This window comes from Somniosus microcephalus, chromosome 3, assembly GCF_052327205.1.
Source record: "Somniosus microcephalus isolate GS21.2 chromosome 3, FLI_Smic_1.0, whole genome shotgun sequence".
NCBI classification, from domain to species: Eukaryota; Metazoa; Chordata; class Chondrichthyes; order Squaliformes; family Somniosidae; genus Somniosus; species Somniosus microcephalus.
Window position 1 is genome coordinate 67,906,428 of NC_140989.1, and position 22,763 is coordinate 67,929,190.

The following is a 22,763-nucleotide window of genomic DNA, read 5'->3' on the forward strand; positions in this document are numbered from 1 at the left end:
ACAGATCAGGCCATCTTAGACTGGGTGTGCTGCCTCTCCCTCTAACTTAACCTCACTGTATGTATTTAACTTACTTATATATGTATAACCTACCTGTTGGGGCCGTTGCCCCTTTAACTTACCTTTTAGGGCCATTGCCCCTTTAAGACGCGCCTTAGCGTGCTGACGTCACGTCACGTACAACGTAGCGCGCTGACGTCACGGCACGTACGACGTGACGTGCGTGAGGCAGCTGCCGGCCCGACTCGGCCTTCCAGAAAGGCTGCCGGCACAGCCCGGCCTAGCGTCTTCGGCCGCATCTACCAGCCGCCGGGAACGACGCGATCTTCCGCTCCCGCGGCAAGCATCGGCTCAGCCTGGCCTCCAGCTCCCGCTCCCGACTTCGGCCTCCACGGCCAGAAACGCGACCACGCGCATCACGTGACGCCCCAAGCGCGGACAACGCTACCGAGCGTGATGAGGTCATCACGCTCCCCACAGGACTGCTACGTAGTCCTCGTGGAGTCCTCGCTGGGACACAGACCTACACCACGGTGCTCCTACAGCAGCACAGGTTCCGGGCAGTTGTATTGTCCCCATGCTTGAGTCTTGGAAATTGTTTGTCTGTAAGTATTCTAGAATGCTATAGATGATTAATGTGCACTGTATGTTGTAGAAAATGTTTAGTTGTAACTTTTCTCTGCCTAGCTGATTAACTAGTAGCTGTATTTTGATACACTATGTACAGGGCTAATTTAAAGAGAATGCCTCCCAGTTTACTAAATGTACTGTGTTGCTCAGGCGTACCTAAATCTGTGTATACATATCAGTTATGCGCCTGTATACTAATGTGTGCTTCCATTTCTGTGTTGTATTTCAGTTTTACAATTAGAATCGTTCAGTAAAGCGTTACAAGAAAAGTCAAGCCTTGTGATTTTATTGGAAGATATCGAGTTGTTCGCTATCTGTCTAGCTCTGCATAGAATCGCGTTGCGAGGGCAGAACAGTAAAAAGACAGCAGCACAGCGGGCTCAAGCGCAGGAAGATACCACTCAGCTACCATGAGTCTACGCTCAGGAAAACAATATACTCTAGAGGAAGTCGACCAGCCAATCGAGAAGAATGAGCCTCTCCCAGCAAACGAGGCCAAGTCACAGTCCTCTAAAGCAGCCTCTAGAACATCTCGGCGGTCCAGCAGACCGTCGTCATCGACAGCTTCTACAGCCGCCAAAGCACGTGCCAAGGCAAAGGCCACCCAAGCGCAATTGTCCTTCGCTGAAAAAGAAGCTGACCTCATGAAGCAGAGAGCCGACCTCGACGCTAGTGTGATGAAGCAGAGAGCTGACCTCGAAGCTAGTGCGATGAAGCAGAAAGCCGACCTGGTAAAGCAGAGAGCTGATATCGCTGCCATTCTCCACATTCTCCAAAGCCAGAGAGCTGCCGCTGCCGCTAAAGCCGAAGCCGCAGCTTATGAAGAAGATGAGGAGAGCGAACGCGGGGAGCCCAGCCAGGAAACATATGACCTGGAACAGCCCCTCAGTCCAGTGCAACGTACAAATGAGTATGTCCAACAACACTCCAAAGTGTTCTCAAAGGAAACATTCAGGTATCTCGACGTAGAACTAGCTACTCACCCCAGCAACAAACGGCCCGTTTTCGGAGACACTGAGCTCAAAAGAGAAGAAACGAGTAAGACTCACCTGCAGAGACCTCCACAACACTCGGCCAATCCAGCTAAGCAGTCCTCGCCCGAGCCGCAAGGCGCACAAGACTTCGCCAGGTACCTTACTCGCCGAGAATTGTTAAGTTCAGGCCTCCTAGAATTCGATGACCGTCCTGAAAATTATTGGTCATGGAGAGCATCCTTCCTGAGTACCACCAAGGACTTGAATCTGTCAGCCAGAGAAGAACTAGACTTGATGACAAAGTGGCTCGGAGCCGAGTCGTCAAGGCAGGCGAAGAGAATTCGCTCAGCGCACGTCCTCAATCCCACAGCAGGCCTCCACCTGGTTTGGCAACGTCTCAACGACTGTTATGGGACACCAGAAGTCATCGAACACGCACTGCTCAAGAAGCTTGAGGACTTCCCGAAGCTAGCCAACAAGGATAATGTCGAGCTCAGAGAACTGGGCGACATTCTCCTCGAACTGGAGTGTGCCAAGGGAGAAGGTTACCTGACCGGCCTCTCGTATTTGGATACGGCTCGCGGGGTAAACCCAATAGTGGAAAAGCTCCCCCACAATCTTCAAGAGAAATGGATAGCTAAGGGATCCAAGTACAAGGAGGAAAATGGAGTGGCATTTCCCCCCTTCTCTCTCTTCTCCAGGTTTGTCCAACAACAGGCAAGGGTGAGGAATGATCCAAGTTTCGCTTTCTCCACCTCCAGCAGTTACGCTCCTTCGAGAACAGAGAAACCCACAAAGGACAGCAACAAAGCCTCTGTGAGTGTGCACAAAACAGAGGTTCCAGCCGAACCCTCAGTCAACCAATCCAGTTCTGCTGGGAATGAAGTGGATGACCCAGATCGTCAGTGTCCTATACACAAGAAGCCCCACCCACTCAAAAAGTGTCGAAGCTTTAGAGACAAGCCCATTGATGAGCGCACGTCATACCTGAAAGAGAACCGCATCTGCTTCAGGTGTTGTGGGTCGACTACGCACATGGCAAAAGACTGCAAGGCGACAATCAAGTGCCTTGAGTGCAACAGCGAAAAACACATAGCAGCCCTGCATCCAGGTCCTCCTCCGTCAACCACCGAGAGCGCCGCGGTTGACAAAGAGGATAGCGGGGAGCAAAGCGAAAACACATCTTCAGTCACCTCCAAGTGTACAGAGGTTTGCGGAAATGCAAGCAGCCCACGCTCATGCTCCAAAATCTGCTTGGTTAAAGCATATCCTGCAGGGAGAAAGGAGAAGGCAATCAAAATGTATGCAGTGCTCGACGAGCAAAGCAACAAGTCCCTAGCAAAGACGGAATTCTTCAATCTCTTCGACGTCAAGGCCAGCACCGCTCCGTACACGCTAAAAACCTGTGCAGGGACAACAGATACTACGGGTAGGAGAGTCGGGAACTTCATGATCGAGTCCATGGATGGGAAACTACAGCTTCCCCTCCCCACCTTGATTGAGTGCGACATGATGCCAGAGGACAGGACGGAAATCCCCTCCCCAGAGGTCGCACGCCATCAGCCCCACCTACAGCCAATTGCCAATAAGATTCCAGCTGTGGACCCGGACGCTCCAATCCTCCTACTCTTGGGAAGAGACATCTTAAGGGTGCACAAGGTACGTGAGCACATCAACGGGCCCCACGATGCTCCCTATGCGCAGCGGCTCGACTTGGGATGGGTCCTCGTGGGTGGAGTTTGCCTGGGAACAGTCCACAAACCAGCGGATGTCAGCGTCTATAAAGCAAACGTGTCGTGCAACGGTCGCACATCCTGTCTCAGCCCATGCCCAAACAGGATCCAGGTAAAGGAGGACTACGACGACATGACGCAGCATCATAGGTCAACCTCCTCTGCCTGTGAGGAAGAGGCAGGCCCCACTGTGAGCACAGATGGCCTAGGATGCTCAGTGCTTGAAAGGTCCAAGGACGATAGACACAGCTGGGCGGCACCCCTGCCGTTTCGCCCTCCTGGACGCCGTCTTCAGAGTAGCGGGGAGCAGGCTGCGGGGCGCCTCTGCTCGCTCAGGAGAACCCTGGTGCCGGGGTCCACCGACCCAGACACGCCTGCAGTCCCCACCCCAGCGATGCTCCTGACTCAAAAGATGAGTGCTATTTCAGCTCCCTCTGGAAACTTCGACATGGCCGAGCTGCACGGGAAGCAGTGGAAGCAAGTACAGTGTCGTGCAGACACTTCTTGGAAGAGATGGGGAGGAGAGTATTTGCCCACCCTACAGAGCCGTAGGAAATGGACAGAAGACAAGCCGAATGTCAAAGTGAGAGATGTCGTCTTGCTGAAAGACAGCCAAGCACACAAACGAACGGTCAGTGGGACTGGCCGTCAAAACTCTGCCGAGCAGGGACAAGAGGGTCCGCAAGGTGGAGGTGAAGACCGTCAAGGAAGAGACTTGTCAAGGTGTTTCCGAGGCCAGTCTCAGAGATCGTAGTCCTCCTTTCCGAAGAAATCTAGAGAACGGACTCTGAGCGTGTGGCAGCCAAAGGACGTTTTCTCCAGGTTATTTTGTATCTGTAGTGGTACAAATGGAATTGTACCAAGCGGGGAGTGTGCTGCCTCTCCCTCTAACTTAACCTCACTGTATGTATTTAACTTACTTATATATGTATAACCTACCTGTTGGGGCCGTTGCCCCTTTAACTTACCTTTTAGGGCCATTGCCCCTTTAAGACGCGCCTTAGCGTGCTGACGTCACGTCACGTACAACGTAGCGCGCTGACGTCACGGCACGTACGACGTGACGTGCGTGAGGCAGCTGCCGGCCCGACTCGGCCTTCCAGAAAGGCTGCCGGCACAGCCCGGCCTAGCGTCTTCGGCCGCATCTACCAGCCGCCGGGAACGACGCGATCTTCCGCTCCCGCGGCAAGCATCGGCTCAGCCTGGCCTCCAGCTCCCGCTCCCGACTTCGGCCTCCACGGCCAGAAACGCGACCACGCGCATCACGTGACGCCCCAAGCGCGGACAACGCTACCGAGCGTGATGAGGTCATCACGCTCCCCACAGGACTGCTACGTAGTCCTCGTGGAGTCCTCGCTGGGACACAGACCTACACCACGGTGCTCCTACAGCAGCACAGGTTCCGGGCAGTTGTATTGTCCCCATGCTTGAGTCTTGGAAATTGTTTGTCTGTAAGTATTCTAGAATGCTATAGATGATTAATGTGCACTGTATGTTGTAGAAAATGTTTAGTTGTAACTTTTCTCTGCCTAGCTGATTAACTAGTAGCTGTATTTTGATACACTATGTACAGGGCTAATTTAAAGAGAATGCCTCCCAGTTTACTAAATGTACTGTGTTGCTCAGGCGTACCTAAATCTGTGTATACATATCAGTTATGCGCCTGTATACTAATGTGTGCTTCCATTTCTGTGTTGTATTTCAGTTTTACAATTAGAATCGTTCAGTAAAGCGTTACAAGAAAAGTCAAGCCTTGTGATTTTATTGGAAGATATCGAGTTGTTCGCTATCTGTCTAGCTCTGCATAGAATCGCGTTGCGAGGGCAGAACAGTAAAAAGACAGCAGCACAGCGGGCTCAAGCGCAGGAAGATACCACTCAGCTACCATGAGTCTACGCTCAGGAAAACAATATACTCTAGAGGAAGTCGACCAGCCAATCGAGAAGAATGAGCCTCTCCCAGCAAACGAGGCCAAGTCACAGTCCTCTAAAGCAGCCTCTAGAACATCTCGGCGGTCCAGCAGACCGTCGTCATCGACAGCTTCTACAGCCGCCAAAGCACGTGCCAAGGCAAAGGCCACCCAAGCGCAATTGTCCTTCGCTGAAAAAGAAGCTGACCTCATGAAGCAGAGAGCCGACCTCGACGCTAGTGTGATGAAGCAGAGAGCTGACCTCGAAGCTAGTGCGATGAAGCAGAAAGCCGACCTGGTAAAGCAGAGAGCTGATATCGCTGCCATTCTCCACATTCTCCAAAGCCAGAGAGCTGCCGCTGCCGCTAAAGCCGAAGCCGCAGCTTATGAAGAAGATGAGGAGAGCGAACGCGGGGAGCCCAGCCAGGAAACATATGACCTGGAACAGCCCCTCAGTCCAGTGCAACGTACAAATGAGTATGTCCAACAACACTCCAAAGTGTTCTCAAAGGAAACATTCAGGTATCTCGACGTAGAACTAGCTACTCACCCCAGCAACAAACGGCCCGTTTTCGGAGACACTGAGCTCAAAAGAGAAGAAACGAGTAAGACTCACCTGCAGAGACCTCCACAACACTCGGCCAATCCAGCTAAGCAGTCCTCGCCCGAGCCGCAAGGCGCACAAGACTTCGCCAGGTACCTTACTCGCCGAGAATTGTTAAGTTCAGGCCTCCTAGAATTCGATGACCGTCCTGAAAATTATTGGTCATGGAGAGCATCCTTCCTGAGTACCACCAAGGACTTGAATCTGTCAGCCAGAGAAGAACTAGACTTGATGACAAAGTGGCTCGGAGCCGAGTCGTCAAGGCAGGCGAAGAGAATTCGCTCAGCGCACGTCCTCAATCCCACAGCAGGCCTCCACCTGGTTTGGCAACGTCTCAACGACTGTTATGGGACACCAGAAGTCATCGAACACGCACTGCTCAAGAAGCTTGAGGACTTCCCGAAGCTAGCCAACAAGGATAATGTCGAGCTCAGAGAACTGGGCGACATTCTCCTCGAACTGGAGTGTGCCAAGGGAGAAGGTTACCTGACCGGCCTCTCGTATTTGGATACGGCTCGCGGGGTAAACCCAATAGTGGAAAAGCTCCCCCACAATCTTCAAGAGAAATGGATAGCTAAGGGATCCAAGTACAAGGAGGAAAATGGAGTGGCATTTCCCCCCTTCTCTCTCTTCTCCAGGTTTGTCCAACAACAGGCAAGGGTGAGGAATGATCCAAGTTTCGCTTTCTCCACCTCCAGCAGTTACGCTCCTTCGAGAACAGAGAAACCCACAAAGGACAGCAACAAAGCCTCTGTGAGTGTGCACAAAACAGAGGTTCCAGCCGAACCCTCAGTCAACCAATCCAGTTCTGCTGGGAATGAAGTGGATGACCCAGATCGTCAGTGTCCTATACACAAGAAGCCCCACCCACTCAAAAAGTGTCGAAGCTTTAGAGACAAGCCCATTGATGAGCGCACGTCATACCTGAAAGAGAACCGCATCTGCTTCAGGTGTTGTGGGTCGACTACGCACATGGCAAAAGACTGCAAGGCGACAATCAAGTGCCTTGAGTGCAACAGCGAAAAACACATAGCAGCCCTGCATCCAGGTCCTCCTCCGTCAACCACCGAGAGCGCCGCGGTTGACAAAGAGGATAGCGGGGAGCAAAGCGAAAACACATCTTCAGTCACCTCCAAGTGTACAGAGGTTTGCGGAAATGCAAGCAGCCCACGCTCATGCTCCAAAATCTGCTTGGTTAAAGCATATCCTGCAGGGAGAAAGGAGAAGGCAATCAAAATGTATGCAGTGCTCGACGAGCAAAGCAACAAGTCCCTAGCAAAGACGGAATTCTTCAATCTCTTCGACGTCAAGGCCAGCACCGCTCCGTACACGCTAAAAACCTGTGCAGGGACAACAGATACTACGGGTAGGAGAGTCGGGAACTTCATGATCGAGTCCATGGATGGGAAACTACAGCTTCCCCTCCCCACCTTGATTGAGTGCGACATGATGCCAGAGGACAGGACGGAAATCCCCTCCCCAGAGGTCGCACGCCATCAGCCCCACCTACAGCCAATTGCCAATAAGATTCCAGCTGTGGACCCGGACGCTCCAATCCTCCTACTCTTGGGAAGAGACATCTTAAGGGTGCACAAGGTACGTGAGCACATCAACGGGCCCCACGATGCTCCCTATGCGCAGCGGCTCGACTTGGGATGGGTCCTCGTGGGTGGAGTTTGCCTGGGAACAGTCCACAAACCAGCGGATGTCAGCGTCTATAAAGCAAACGTGTCGTGCAACGGTCGCACATCCTGTCTCAGCCCATGCCCAAACAGGATCCAGGTAAAGGAGGACTACGACGACATGACGCAGCATCATAGGTCAACCTCCTCTGCCTGTGAGGAAGAGGCAGGCCCCACTGTGAGCACAGATGGCCTAGGATGCTCAGTGCTTGAAAGGTCCAAGGACGATAGACACAGCTGGGCGGCACCCCTGCCGTTTCGCCCTCCTGGACGCCGTCTTCAGAGTAGCGGGGAGCAGGCTGCGGGGCGCCTCTGCTCGCTCAGGAGAACCCTGGTGCCGGGGTCCACCGACCCAGACACGCCTGCAGTCCCCACCCCAGCGATGCTCCTGACTCAAAAGATGAGTGCTATTTCAGCTCCCTCTGGAAACTTCGACATGGCCGAGCTGCACGGGAAGCAGTGGAAGCAAGTACAGTGTCGTGCAGACACTTCTTGGAAGAGATGGGGAGGAGAGTATTTGCCCACCCTACAGAGCCGTAGGAAATGGACAGAAGACAAGCCGAATGTCAAAGTGAGAGATGTCGTCTTGCTGAAAGACAGCCAAGCACACAAACGAACGGTCAGTGGGACTGGCCGTCAAAACTCTGCCGAGCAGGGACAAGAGGGTCCGCAAGGTGGAGGTGAAGACCGTCAAGGAAGAGACTTGTCAAGGTGTTTCCGAGGCCAGTCTCAGAGATCGTAGTCCTCCTTTCCGAAGAAATCTAGAGAACGGACTCTGAGCGTGTGGCAGCCAAAGGACGTTTTCTCCAGGTTATTTTGTATCTGTAGTGGTACAAATGGAATTGTACCAAGCGGGGAGTGTGCTGCCTCTCCCTCTAACTTAACCTCACTGTATGTATTTAACTTACTTATATATGTATAACCTACCTGTTGGGGCCGTTGCCCCTTTAACTTACCTTTTAGGGCCATTGCCCCTTTAAGACGCGCCTTAGCGTGCTGACGTCACGTCACGTACAACGTAGCGCGCTGACGTCACGGCACGTACGACGTGACGTGCGTGAGGCGGCTGCCGGCCCGACTCGGCCTTCCAGAAAGGCTGCCGGCACAGCCCGGCCTAGCGTCTTCGGCCGCATCTACCAGCCGCCGGGAACGACGCGATCTTCCGCTCCCGCGGCAAGCATCGGCTCAGCCTGGCCTCCAGCTCCCGCTCCCGACTTCGGCCTCCACGGCCAGAAACGCGACCACGCGCATCACGTGACGCCCCAAGCGCGGACAACGCTACCGAGCGTGATGAGGTCATCACGCTCCCCACAGGACTGCTACGTAGTCCTCGTGGAGTCCTCGCTGGGACACAGACCTACACCACGGTGCTCCTACAGCAGCACAGGTTCCGGGCAGTTGTATTGTCCCCATGCTTGAGTCTTGGAAATTGTTTGTCTGTAAGTATTCTAGAATGCTATAGATGATTAATGTGCACTGTATGTTGTAGAAAATGTTTAGTTGTAACTTTTCTCTGCCTAGCTGATTAACTAGTAGCTGTATTTTGATACACTATGTACAGGGCTAATTTAAAGAGAATGCCTCCCAGTTTACTAAATGTACTGTGTTGCTCAGGCGTACCTAAATCTGTGTATACATATCAGTTATGCGCCTGTATACTAATGTGTGCTTCCATTTCTGTGTTGTATTTCAGTTTTACAATTAGAATCGTTCAGTAAAGCGTTACAAGAAAAGTCAAGCCTTGTGATTTTATTGGAAGATATCGAGTTGTTCGCTATCTGTCTAGCTCTGCATAGAATCGCGTTGCGAGGGCAGAACACTGGGTATTATGTAATGAGAAAGGATTAATTAGCAATCTTGTTGTACGAGGCCCCTTGGGTCGGAGCGATCATAATATGATCGAATTCTTCATTAAGATGGAGAATGAAGTAGTTGACTCAGAGACTAGGGTCCTGAATTTAAATAAAAGAAAGTACGATGGTATGAGGCGCAAGTTGGGTAGGATTGATTGGGGAATGTCACTCAAAGGGTTGACGGTGGATAGGCAATGACAAACATTCAAAGACCGCATGAATGAACTACAGAATTTGTTCATCCCAGTTTGGCATAAAAATAAAACAAAGGTGACTCAACCGTGGCTAACAAGGGAAATTAGGGATAGCATAAGATCCAAGGAGAGAACATATATATTGGCCAGAAAAAGCAGTAAATCTGAGGATTGGGAGCAGTTTAGGATTCAACAAAGGAGGACAAAGGGATTAATTAAGAAGGGGAAAATAGAGTATGAGAGTAAGCTTTCAGGGAACATAAAAACTGACTGTAAAAGCTTTTATAGATATGTGAAGAGAAAAAGATTGGTGAAGTCAAGCGTAGGTCCCTTGCAGTCAGAATCAGGAGAATTTATAATGGGGAACAAAGAAATGGCAGACCAATTAAAGACATATTTTGGTTCTGTCTTCACAAAGGAGGACACAAATAACCTCCCAGAGATGTCGGGGAATATAGGGTCTGATGAAAGGGAGGAATTGAAAGAAATCAGTATTTGTAGGGAAATGGCGTTAGGGAAATTGACGGGATTGAAGGCCGATAAATCCCCAAGGCCTGATAATCTACATCATAGGGTACTTAAGGAAGTGGCCCTAGAAATAGTAGATGCATTGTTGATCATCTTCCAACATTCGATAGAATCTGGAACAGTAACCATGGATTGGAGGACAGCTAACGTTACCCCCACTATTCAAAAAAGGTGGTAGAGAGAAAACGGGGAATTACAGACCGGTAAGCCTGACATCGGTAGTGGGGAAAATGCTAGAGTCCATTATAAAAGATGTAATAGCAGAGCACTTGGAAAACAGTGACAGGATCGGACAAAGTCAACATGGATTTACAAAAGGTAAATCGTGCTTGACTAATCTACTGGAATTTTTTCAGGGTGTAACTGGTAGGATAAGGGAGAACCAGTGGATGTGGTGTATTTGGACTTTCAAAAGGCTTTCGATAAGGTCCCGCATAAGAGATTAGCATGTAAAGTTAAGGCACATGGGATTGGGGGCAAGGTATTGACTTGGATAGAGAACTGGTTGGCAGACAGAAAGCAAAGAGTTGGAATAAATGGGTCTTTTTCCGAGTGGCAGGCAGTGACTAGTGGGGTACCGCAGGGATCGGTCCTAGGACCCCAGCTATTCACAATGGCCCAGAAATTCGGGTCCCAACGCGTGAGTACTCCGTCCGTACTCACGCGTGGACCCAATGGAAGTGCCGGTTTCTTGCATGCACTACGCATGCGCGGGAAACCGGCATTTCCGATCCTCTGAACCAAGGGGTTCAGAGGTCGAACACGTGCGCGCAGGAGTCTGCGCGTGTGCGTTGAACTTCCTTTTTTTTTAAAAACAGGTTTGCCCGTGCGTGAAGGCCTCTACTTTTTGCACATTTAAAAACCAGGCGTAAGGACTTCATTTTAAAAGGTAAGTGGTCAATTAATTAAAATTAGAACATTTTTTCCACAGGTTTATTATTTTTAAATACTTTACAGTAAGCTAAGTGTATTTTTAGCCCCGATTTTTTATAAAATTATTTTTTTCAAAAATTTAAATTATTGTTTAAAATAGTTATTTAATGTTATTTATATTTGATTTAAATAGTGTGATTTTTTTTCAAATTTATTTTAAGGTTAAGTACTGTTTTGGGCGCCCGGAGTTTTCATGAGTTTGACAGTTCTTTCTGTCAAACTCATGAATGGACTTTTCCCTCCTCCGATTGGTTGCCCAGTGCTCACGTGATCCCAGCCGACACATCGCACTAAGTATGCTGCTGGATCACGCAAGCACAGCGCGCCGGGAGCTGGACCGGGCCACAGACAGGAAATCCACGCAGGCCCAGGCCTCAACTGCCGGCGCGCTAGGTAAGTGTAGGTCGGGGGCTTGCACCCGCGGGAAGCCTCCGACACGAATTTCTGGGCCAATATATATTAATGATAGACGAGGGAACTAGATGTAATATCTCCAAGTTTGCAGATGACACCAAGCTGGGTGGGCGTGTGTGCTGCGAGGAGGATGCTGAGAAACTCCAGTATGATTTGGACAGGTTGGGTGATTGGGCAGAAGCATGGCAGATGCAATATAACGTGGATAAATGTGAGGTTATCCACTTTGGTGTCAAAAACAGGAAGGCAGATTATTATCTGAATGGCAATAGATTGGGAGAAGGGGAAGTGCAACGAGACCTGGGTGTCCTTGTGCATGTTGGCCTTCGTAGCGAGAGGGTTCGAGTACAGGAACAAGGATGTCTTGCTGCAGTTGTACAGGGCCTTGGTGAGACCACATCTTGAGTATTGTGTGCAGTTTTGGTCACCTTATCTGAGGAAGGATGTTCTTGCCATGGAAGGAGTGCAGCGAAGATTCACCAGGCTGATACCTGGGATGGCAGGAATGACGTACGAGGAGAGATTGGGTCGATTGGGCTTATACTCGGAGTTTAGAAGAATGAGAGGGGATCTCATTGAAACTTATAAAATTCTGACAGGACTGGACAGACTAGATGCAGGAAGGATGTTCCCGATGGTCAGGGAGTCCAGAACCAGGGGTCACAGTCTAAGGATAAAGGGTAAGCCATTTAGGACTGAGATGAGGAGGAATTTCTTCACCCAGAGAGTGGTGAACCTGTGGAATTCTCTACCACAGAAGGCAGTAGAGGCCAAGTCATTAAATATATTCAAGAAGGAGTTGGATATATTTCTTAAGGCTAAAGGGATATGGGGAGAAAGCAGGGACAGGGTACTGAATTTGGATGATCAGCCATGATCTCACTGAATGGCGGAGCAGGCTCGAGGGGCCGAATGGCCTACTCCTGCTCCTACCTTCTATGTTTCTTCTATGATAAAGAGCGGACCTGAATTAAAGCAGCGGCGAGAGGATAAAGAGCGGCCTGAGAGCGGACCTGAATTAAAACAGTGGCAGCGGCGAGAGGATAAAGAACGGCCCGAGAGCGGAGCTGAATTAAAGCAGCGGAAGCGAAGAGAGGATAAAGAACGGCCCGCGAGCGGAGCTGAATTAAAGCAGCGGAAGCGAGGAGAGGATAAAGAGCGGCCAGAGAACAGACCTAAATTAAAGCAGCAGCGAGAGGATAAAGAGCGGCCCGAGAGCGGAGCCGAATTAAAGCAGCGGCGAGAGGAAAAAGAGCGGCCCGAGAGTGGAGCTCAATTAAAGCAGCGGCAGCGGCGAGAGGATAAAGAGCGGCCTGAGAGCGGAGCTGAATTAAAGCAGCGGCGAGAGGATAAAGAATGGCCCGAGAGCGGAGCTGAATTAAAGCAGCGGCGAGAGGAAAAAGAGCAGTCTGAGAGCGGAGCTTAATTAAAGCAGCGGCAGCGGCGAGAGGGGAGCTGAATTAAAGCAGTGGCGAGAGGATAAAGCGTGGCCCAAGAGCGGAGCTCAATTAAAGCAGCGGCAGCACGAGGCACCGATTCAAAAACAACAAAGAGTGACGTCACAGGAGAGCAGGTAGGTGATTGGTTGGTGAGTAATACAGCTCTTTTTGCTCTCTAAGTTAGTGAAGAGGGTTAAATTAAGAGCTGAGAAACTGTAACTTGCTAGTACTTATTAAATTAATAACTTAAACTAAATAAAAATCAAACAATAAACCTAAAATATCGATTTAATAAAATCTTTAACTAATTAATTAATAAATAAAACAAGGTTAGAGATGGCAGGGCATGTGGTGTGTCGTAACTGCAGCATGTGGGAGTCTGTGAAGAGCATCACGATCCCGAGCAACCACATCTGCTGTAAGTGTCTGCAACTCGAGGAACTTTGGCTCTGAAATGTTGAGCTGGAGTACGAGCTGCAGACATTGCGATGCATCAGGGAGGGGGAGAGTTACCTGGACACTTTGTTCCAGGAGGCAGTCACACCCTTTCGGTTAAGTAGTACTTTAGAGTATGTCAGTGGTCAGGGACAGGAGGGTGTGACTGCGAGTCAGGAAGGTATGGGGACCCAGGATGTAGTGATGGAGGAGCCTCAGCCCTGGACCTTGTCCAACAGGTACGAGGTACTTTCTACCTGTATGGATGAGGAAAAGGACTGCAGGGAGAATGGGCAAACTGACCATGGCACTGTGGTACAGGGGGCCATCCAAGTGGCGGGGAGAAGGAAGGAATGTGGTAGTAATAGGGGACAGTATAGTCAGGGGGATAGATACTGCTCTCTGCAGCCGCGAAAGAGTCCCGAAGGCTGTGTTGCCTGCCCGGTGCCAGGGTTAAGGATATCTCCTCGCGGCTGGAGAAGAACTTGGAATGGGAGCGGCAGGATCCAGTTGTTGTGGTCCATGTAGGAACCAACGACATAGGTAGAACTAACAATGAGGTTCTGCTGAGGGAGTTTGAGGAGCTAGGGTCTAAATTAATAAGCAGAACCACAAGGGTAATAATCTCTGGATTATTATCTGAGCCTCGCGCAAATTGGCATTGGGTCAAGCAGATCAGAGTGTTAAATGCATGGCTCAAAGAGTGGCGTGGGAAAAAGGTGTTTCAATTCATGGGGCACTGGCACCAGTGCTGGGGAAAGAGGGAGCTGTTCCGTCGAGACGGGCTCCACTTAAACCGGGCTGGGACCAGCGTCCTGGTGAATCGAATAAGTAGGGCTGTAGATAGGGCTTTAAATTAAAAAAAGGGGTGGGGGGCAGATGTCAGGTGAGGGCAAATTTAGAAATCTAAAGAGAAAGGTCAAGGCAACAGAGTAGTGTAGCGATTTGGGTAAAAATAAGCAGTGTGCCAGGAAGGGACAGAGAGTTTAATGGCAGCAGTGAATAAGGTCAAAGCAGGGAATAATGGTAAAAAAAATTAATTAAAGGCTCTTTATCTGAATGCACGAAGCATTCGTAACAAGATAGACGAACTAGTGGCACAAATAGAGATAAATGGGTTTGATCGAATAGCCATTACAAAGACATGGCTGCAAGGTTGGGAACTAAATGTTCCAGGGTACTTGACATTTCGAAAAGACAGGCAAAATGGAAAAGATGGGGGGAGTAGCCCTGATAATAAAGGATGACATAAGGACAGTAGTGAGAAAGGATCTCGGCTCAGAAGATCAGGAAGTAGAATCAGTATGGGTGGAGATAAGGAACAAGGGGCAGAAAACACTGATAGGCATAGTATATAGGCCCCCTAACAGTAGCTATACCGTTGGACAGAATATTAATCAAGAAATAGTAGGAGCTTGCAACAAAGGTAATGCAATAATCTTGGGGGACTTTAATCTTCATATAGACTGGACAAAACAAATTGGCAAAACTAGTCTGGAGGACGAGTTCATGGAATGCATTCGGGACAGTTTCCCAGAACAATATGTCATGGAACCAACCAGGGAACAGGCTATTTTATATCTTGTATTGTGTAATGAGACAGGGTTATTTAGCAATCATATAGTAAAGGATCCTCTGGGACAGAGTGATCATAATATGATAGAATTTCATGTTAATTTTGAGAGTGACTTGCCTAAGTCCTAAACTAGAGTCTTAAACTTAAATAAAGTCAATTACATAGGTATGAGGGGAGAGTTGGCTAAAGTAGATTGGAAAAATAGATTTAAAAAGGTATGGCGGTAGATAAGCAGTGGCTAGCATTTAAAGAAATATTTCATAATTCTCAACAAAAATACATTCCATTGAGAAACAAAAACTCCACGGGAAAAGTGATCCAACCGTAGTTAACTAAAGAAGTTAAGGATAGCATTAGATTGAAAGACGTTTATAATGTTGCAAAGAATAATAGTAAGCCTGAGGATTGGGAGAGTTTCAGAAACCAGCAAAGGTTGACCAAAAAATTGATAAAAAGGGAAAAAGTAGGAGAGAAAACTAGCAAGAAATATAAAAGCAGATTGTAAGAGTTTCTACAAGTATGTGAAAAGGAAAAGAGTAGCAAAAGTAAACGTTGGTCCCTTAGAGGCTGAGACAGGAGAAATTATTATGGGGAATAAGGAAATGGCAGAAACGTTAAACAAATATTTTGTATCTGTCTTCACAGTAGAAGACAAAAAAGGCATACCACAAATGGTGGGGAACCAAGTGTCTAATGAGGGTGAGGAACTTAATGTAATTAATATAAGTAGAGAAAAAATACTAGAGAAACTAATGGGACTAAAAGCCGACAAATCCCCTGGACCCGACGGCCTACATCCTAGGGTTCTAAAAGAGGTGGCTGAAGAGATAGTGGATGCATTGGTTCTCATCTTCCAAAATTCCCTAGATTCTAGAATGGTCCCAGCGGATTGGAAAGTCACAAATGTAACACCACTATTCAAGAATGGAGGGAGAGAAAAAAAATACAAGGAACTACAGGCCAGTTAGCCTGACATCAGTCGTCGGGAAAATGCTGGAATTCATTGTTAAGGAAGTGGTATCAAGTCACTTAGAAGATCATAACATGATTAGGCAGAGTCAACATGGTTTTATGAAAGGGAAATCATGTTTGACAAATTTATTAGAGTTTTTTGAGGATGTAACTAGCAGGGCAGATAAAGGGGAACCAGTGGATGTAGTATATTTGGATTTCCAAAAGACATTCAATAAGGTGCTACATAAAAGGTTATTACACAAGATTAAGGCTCATGGGGTTGGGGGTACTATAGTAGCATGGATAGAGGATTGGTTAATGGACAGAAAACAGAGAGTAGGCATAAACAGATCTTTTTCAGTTTGGCAGGCTATAACTAGTGGGGTGCCGTAAGGATCAGTGTTGGGGCCTCAACTATTTACAATCTATATTAATGACCTAGATGAAGGGACCGAGTGTAATGTATCCAAGTTTGCTGATGATACAAAGCTAGGTGGGACAATAAGCTGTGAGGAGAACACAGAGTCTGCATAGGGATTTAGATAGACTAAATGAGTGGGCAGTAAGGTGGCAGATGGAGTATAATGTAGGGAAATGTGAGGTTATTCACTTTGGTAGGAAGAATAGAAACAGAGGGGGAGAAATTGGGTATGTAGCGCCACCTATTAGCGCCTAAAGAGGGCAGTCAGTGGCTGTAGCACCACTGGCCGCGCCTCCCACTATATTCAGTGGGGGCGCTAATGGTGGCGTTAGCCTGTTCCGCTGCGCCGTCACCGATGACGTCATCGGTGTGCGCAGCGCCCCATTAGCGCCCCGATTGCGATATTTGGTCGCGAACGCCGCTGTAGCGCTGTTCGTTACCCGCGCCCGGTTCACGGGGCCTTGCTGTGCTGCCAGTGGTGCAAGTTAAGGTGGAGGTGCAGGGCGGCCGCCTGGCAGCACCTCCGTCCCCCTGACTCTTTCCCTCCCCCCCCCCCCCCCCACCCCGTGGCACTGCCGGCTGTTTCCCGAGAGCCCAGCACTTCTCCTCGGTGCCGGGCTCTTTCGCCGGCACTCGCGATCGGGGATCACGCTGTTGCAGGTCCCTCCCCCTTAACAGTGGGAGGAAGGCCTGCAGTTCCGCAGCGTGCCTTGCCACAGCGTGTGGTGCTGCGGCACGTTGCGCTGCAATATTCAGTTTCAGCGCCCAAGAGGGGCGCGGAGCGCCTCGAGCCTCGCCCAGTCTCCCTCTAGGGGCGCTAAAACTGAATTTCTGACGTTCGTTAATGCTCCGAACGCTGCGCAAAAATCAGCGCCCAGGCAAACTTGGCGCCTCAACCCAATTTCTAGGCCACAGAATATTTTTTAAATGGCGAGAAACTTTCAAATGTTGGTGTTGAGAGAGATTTGGGTGTCCTCGTGCAAGAAACACGGAAAGCTAGCATGCAGGTACAGCAGGCAATAAGGAAGGCAAATGGCATGTTGGTCTTTATTGCAAGGGGGTTGGAGTATAAGAGTAAGGAAGTCTTGCTACAATTGTACAGGGCCTTGGTGAGACCACACCTGGACTACTGTGCACAGTTTTGGTCTCCTTATCTAAGGAAGGATATACTTGCCTTGGAGGCGGTGCAACAAAGGTTCACTAGATTGATTCCTGGGATGAGAGGGCTGTCCTATGAGGAGAGATTGTGTAGAATGGGCCTATACTCTCTGGAGTTTAGAAGAATGAGAGGTGATCTCATTGAAACATACAAGATTCTGAAGGGGATTGACAGGGTAGATGCTGAGAGGTTGTTTCCCCTGGCTGGAGTGTCTAGAACTAGGGGGCATAGTCTCAGGATAAGGGGTAGGACATTTAAGGAGATGAGATGAGGAGGAATTTCTTCACTCAGAGGGTTGTGAATCTTTGGAATTCTCTGCCCCAGAGGGCTGTGAGTGCCAAATTGAGTATATGCAAGGCTGAGATAGACAGATTTTTGGACTCTAGGGGGAATCAAGGGATATGGAGATCTGGCGGGAAAGTGGAGTTGAGGTCGATGATCAGCCGTGATCTTATTGAATGGCGGAGCAGGCTCGAGGGGCCGTATGGCCTACTCCTGCTCTTACTTCTTACGTTCTTATGAGTGGTGTCAGGCTATTCATCCGTGACATTAGTAATGATTTAAACATTTCGTCCGTCAATAAATATTCCTTTACATAGAAGACAATAATGTGTCAGAAAAGCAATTACCCAACAATGACTCTCCCTTCTACCTACATTTTTTACATTCAGACTTAACACTCTGGTGCTTCAATAAGCTGCAGCACCATGCCGTACCTGAATCAAAGCTTTAAACTCAGTATCAATCATAAATTTACAACCGGCACTGTACCTGTTGCTGAAGCCAATTTGGAGGGGCTTTTTACAAGAGGAAACTTGACATATACGGATCGACTAATATGCTGCTGATTGTACTCGAGCTCAGCTTCAGCCAGGGCTGTCCTGCATAGATAAATGACAAACTTTATCATTTCGTCAAATCCAAAATAACTTAAAATTCAAAGTGACTTCCAATGAAATAAATTACAAACCTTGTGGAAGGAGACCAAAATACAGGTTTGTAGTCTTGATAAATATAACCCTTAAGGCAAAGAGAAGGAAAGTTATTAGAATCTTGTCAAGCATTGCACAATATATGAAATAGGCAAAAATAGTAAAATACCTTGTCAAGCATTGTGTGAAAAACTTGTAACTGTTTGGCTTCATATTGTTTGTCAAAAGTGTAATAACAGTTATCCCAATCTGCCATCACGCCCCATCGGATGAATGCTGCTCGTTGGCGTTCAATTGTTTTTTCTGCGAATTCTCTGGCTGGAAGACAAAAAAGTATAAAATGTTTTAAGTAATATGTAAGGGTGTGTAGGTCTCCTGCAATTCTCCACCTGCAATTCGCCACATGGCAACTTTCTAATGTCAATAATGACATGGTGGGGGGGGGGGGGGGGGGGAGCGTTCCCTCTATACAAGAAAAGCTGAAAGTAACGATGCATTTAAACTATAATTTTAGCATTGTTGCAAGAGCGGTTTTCATTTTTGCAGCGATGAAGTTGCCATATGTTATTGTTCCAGCCAAGATCCCTCTTAACACTTGTATTTACAGGAAACTTTCGTTTAACCGGAGGTTAAATGTCCGGAAAGCTCTATCCACCGGCAAAATTCAGGAGTCGGTGTAGATACGTTTTTTTACTTTTCGTCGCTTTTTTTCTCCAGTCAGGCTCTGCAAGCGTCTAGCTGAAGCTGTTGCTTAGCTACAGAGACGCTTGCAAGCTGCACCAACTGTTTTGAAGCTGTTGCTAAGCAACAGGGTTTGTTGCTTCAGACGGAGCTCAGTAGCTCTGTATGTTTTAACACTGGCGCTGGTTTCTACGGCAGTTTTGATGGGACGGCACCAGCTCGGTCCCGTCAGTGCCGGATACCAGAAAGTTTCCTGTAATTAAGTCAAGTCAGACCATTAGGGATGGCCAATAAATGCTGGCCTTGCCAGTGACGCCCACATCCCAGGAACAAATAACAAAAAAAGCGTTTTGTTGCTTAAAAATAAAAATGGAATGCAGGAGTGACTGCAGTGTAACTGTTTTTATTCAATCTAGCTTTCAGTTTGCCGCAGGTCCAATTCTACCACCCCCTCCATTTTTTTTACTTGCACCACCATCATAATAGCTGATGTCATATTCAAATTGTCAGAACTAATAAATCAGTCTTCTCAAGAGCAAATACCAATTGAGGGCATAATTTAGATTTTGAAAACTGATAAGGAAACTTCTCCATTACATTACAGCTTTAACACTCATCTGGCAATGTACATGTTGTATCATGGAGCAACCATTTCTGCGTTGGGGTTCCCCTAAAGGATCAACAGCGAACAGTTAAGCCATGCAGATAAGGAAAAAGGGTCCTTCCCTGATCTTGGTTATTCGCTAATCTCAGGTGGAGGGTTGGGGTCACAGTTGGGCTCGGGGCTGATGAAAAACAGAGTTCACGCTTCCAATCACTAGCCAGAGAATTCTGCTGGAACTGCATGTATGCACACTGATGAGGAAAGCATTGGGCTTGGCTCCGATACCACCACGGATGAAATAACCAGCCAACACCAACAGTCAAGTTTCACAATTGGGCAAAATACCAGAGGCCGACCTGCCATACCTGTTGAACTGTATCACAGGAAGGAGTCAATACCTTGAGGAGAAGGAGGAAAACTGGCAAGAAAATTAAATAATAAGCCATGGGTGAGTTGGATTTTTGTACTTCACACCAGTTCTTTCAATCTTATGCCATCACGAGTAACAAAGAATATATAACTAAAATCCTGAGTCAACAAGAGTAAAAGTCAATGCATTAACAATTTGTAGCAGAGTAAAACTCAAAAAAACCTCCAAACACACCAAGTGTGATCAAGACAAAATTCACATATCCTCCTGCTAAAGCTGACCACAGTTGAAGTTAGTTTTACAGGGCAGTTACTAGCTTCAAATGGTTTCAAAAAGTTGTTCTAATGGCTCACAGCACTGGTAAATAACAAGACAACACAGCATTCAAGGACAGGAAACTTTGCGATATCCGGCACCGACGTGATGCCGATCTATGAAAACTTCCGGACAGACCAGCGCTAATGTTGAAGGATACGGAGGTTTTCATCTCCGTATCTGACAACAAACACTATTGCTTAGCAACAGCTTGTAAACAGTCGGCCCGTACCTTGGAAGCGTCTCTGTAGCTTAGCAACAGCTTCAGAGAGGCTTTCCAGAGACTGATTGTTTAAAAAAATGCTAGGAGAAGATAAAAAAACCTAACAAAATGGCTGCTGATTTCTGCCGTTAGATCGAGGTTTCCGGACATACAACCTCCGGATAAACCAAAGTTTCCTGTAATAGAATTAGCTGATGTCGATGGCATCATCATCAAGAAAATTACCTTTTTGTCTGATCTCTACAGGAGAAAGTGTTTCAGCTTCTTCACCACATTCTGCCAATGCTTTGAGCTCAATAGGCAACCCATGACAATCCCAGCCTGGTACAAAGTGAACTCTGGAACCTCTCATCATCTGAAACCTATTAGTGATATCCTTTAGTATCTGCAGTTAGGGAAATCAGAAAATAACACTAAGTCATGAAATAGAATGAGACACAAGTTTATTTCACTTACATAATATGTATATTAAAATTACACCATCAGGCACAATACATTAATTATCCAAGTGATCTGTAAAACTGACCACAGTATTTAACTGAGCCTAAATATATAATTGTCAAAATAAATGTATGCATTTAGAGAGCACTTAAGAAAATATGAACTTACTTTATTTAAGGCATGACCAACATGAGGGTCACCATTAGCATAAGGTGGTCCATCATGAACACAAAACTCCTTTCCTTTCCTGTTTCTTTGCCAAGAGTATAGCTCTGAAAAACCACAATCCTATAAAAAAAAAACAAGAAATATGTCAAGGTGTCACTAGCTTACAATATCTTGTCAATTTACTACCCGTTATCAACTCAAAAAGTAAAGGGGACAAAAGAGGAACTGTTTAACAGAATGGCTAAACATGAGGAAAGGAATTCTGCACTGTTTTGTCACTTTGCAAACATACCACACCACTAGTTCCCAGAGGCTCAGGTAGGCCTCAGTGCGGCATCGGCAGCGGATGGAGGCAGAACAGCGCGGCAGAGCGACTACAAGAGGCCCCAGAGGCTCAGTTAGGCCTCAGTGCGGCATCGGCAGCGGGTGGAGGCGGAGCAGCACGGCAGAGCAACTACAAGAGGCCCCAGAGGCTCAGGTAGGCCTCAGTGCAGCATCGGCAGCGGGTGGAGGCGGAGCAGCGCGGCAGAGCGACTACAAGAGGCCCCAGAGGCTCAAGTAGGCCTCAACAATCTCCAATCTCAGGCAAGGAGAGAGGTAAAAAGTATTCAAGGTGTGACGTCACCACAAAACAGGTAGGTGATTGGTTGGAGTATTTCTCTCGTTTTAAAACTTTAAGTCTGTGGTTTATAGTTTTTAAGGTTGCTGTGGTGTACCAAGGCCTTTCTGGTGCAGAGTGACTGTTGGTAAACCATTTAACTGGTGTAACTAGAGGAATTGATTTAATTTAAATCCAGTTAATTGAAGGGGATACTAGCATCTAAAATCAGGCAGAGGGTGTCCATAACTAACAATAAAAAATTTAATTAATTACATAGAATGGAGCAGGTGATGTGTTACTGTTGCGAGATGTGGGAGCCGGTGAACCCCATTGAGGCTCACGGTGATTACGTCTGTGACAAGTGTCTGCTGCTACAGGAACTCCAGCTCCGTGTTGATGAGCTGGAGTCTGAGCTTCAGACACTGCGACACATCAGGGAGGGGGAGAAGTACCTGGACTCTGTGTATCAGGATGTGGTCACACCTATTAAGTTAAGTAATTCAGATGTAGCCCATGGTCAGGGACAGGACGGTGTGACCAGGAGTGAGGCAGGTACGGGGATCCAGGAGGTACAGCTGGAGGAGCCGCAGCCATTGCTCTTGACCAACAGGTTCGAGGTTCTTACTCCCTGTGGGGACAGGAGCAGGGACTGCAGGGAGGATGAGCAACCTGGCCACAGCACCGTGGAATGGGGGGCCATTCAAGAGGGGGGAGTAAATAGAAACGTTGTAGTGGTAGGGGATAGTATTATTAGGGGGATAGATAGAGTTCTCTGCAGCCGAGAGCAAGAGTCCCGAAGGCTGTGTTGCCTACCCGGTGCCAGGGTTAAGGACATCTCCTCTGGGCTGGAAAGAAACTTGCAGTGGGAGGGGGTGGATCCAGTTGTCGTGGTCCATGTTGGTACAAACGACGTAGATAGGACTAGGAAGCTGGTTCTGTTAAAGGAGTATGAGCAGCTAGGGGTCAAATTAAAAAACAGAACCTCAAGGG

At 48.0% G+C, this 22,763-nt stretch overlaps 1 protein-coding gene across 1 annotated transcript in view; it reads right to left on the reverse strand.

The window, feature by feature from the left end:
• iars2 (isoleucyl-tRNA synthetase 2, mitochondrial) overlaps positions 1-22,763 on the reverse strand; it is a 109,935-nt gene that overhangs the window by 79,224 nt on the left and 7,948 nt on the right. The window contains exons 2-6 of the mRNA XM_085980988.1: positions 21,173-21,292; positions 20,789-20,948; positions 18,540-18,688; positions 18,409-18,458; positions 18,210-18,319 (exon numbers count right to left, since the gene is read on the reverse strand). Coding sequence (XP_085837114.1) covers positions 18,210-18,319; positions 18,409-18,458; positions 18,540-18,688; positions 20,789-20,948; positions 21,173-21,292 — 589 coding nt within the window. The remainder of the gene's footprint in view (positions 1-18,209; positions 18,320-18,408; positions 18,459-18,539; positions 18,689-20,788; positions 20,949-21,172; positions 21,293-22,763) is intronic.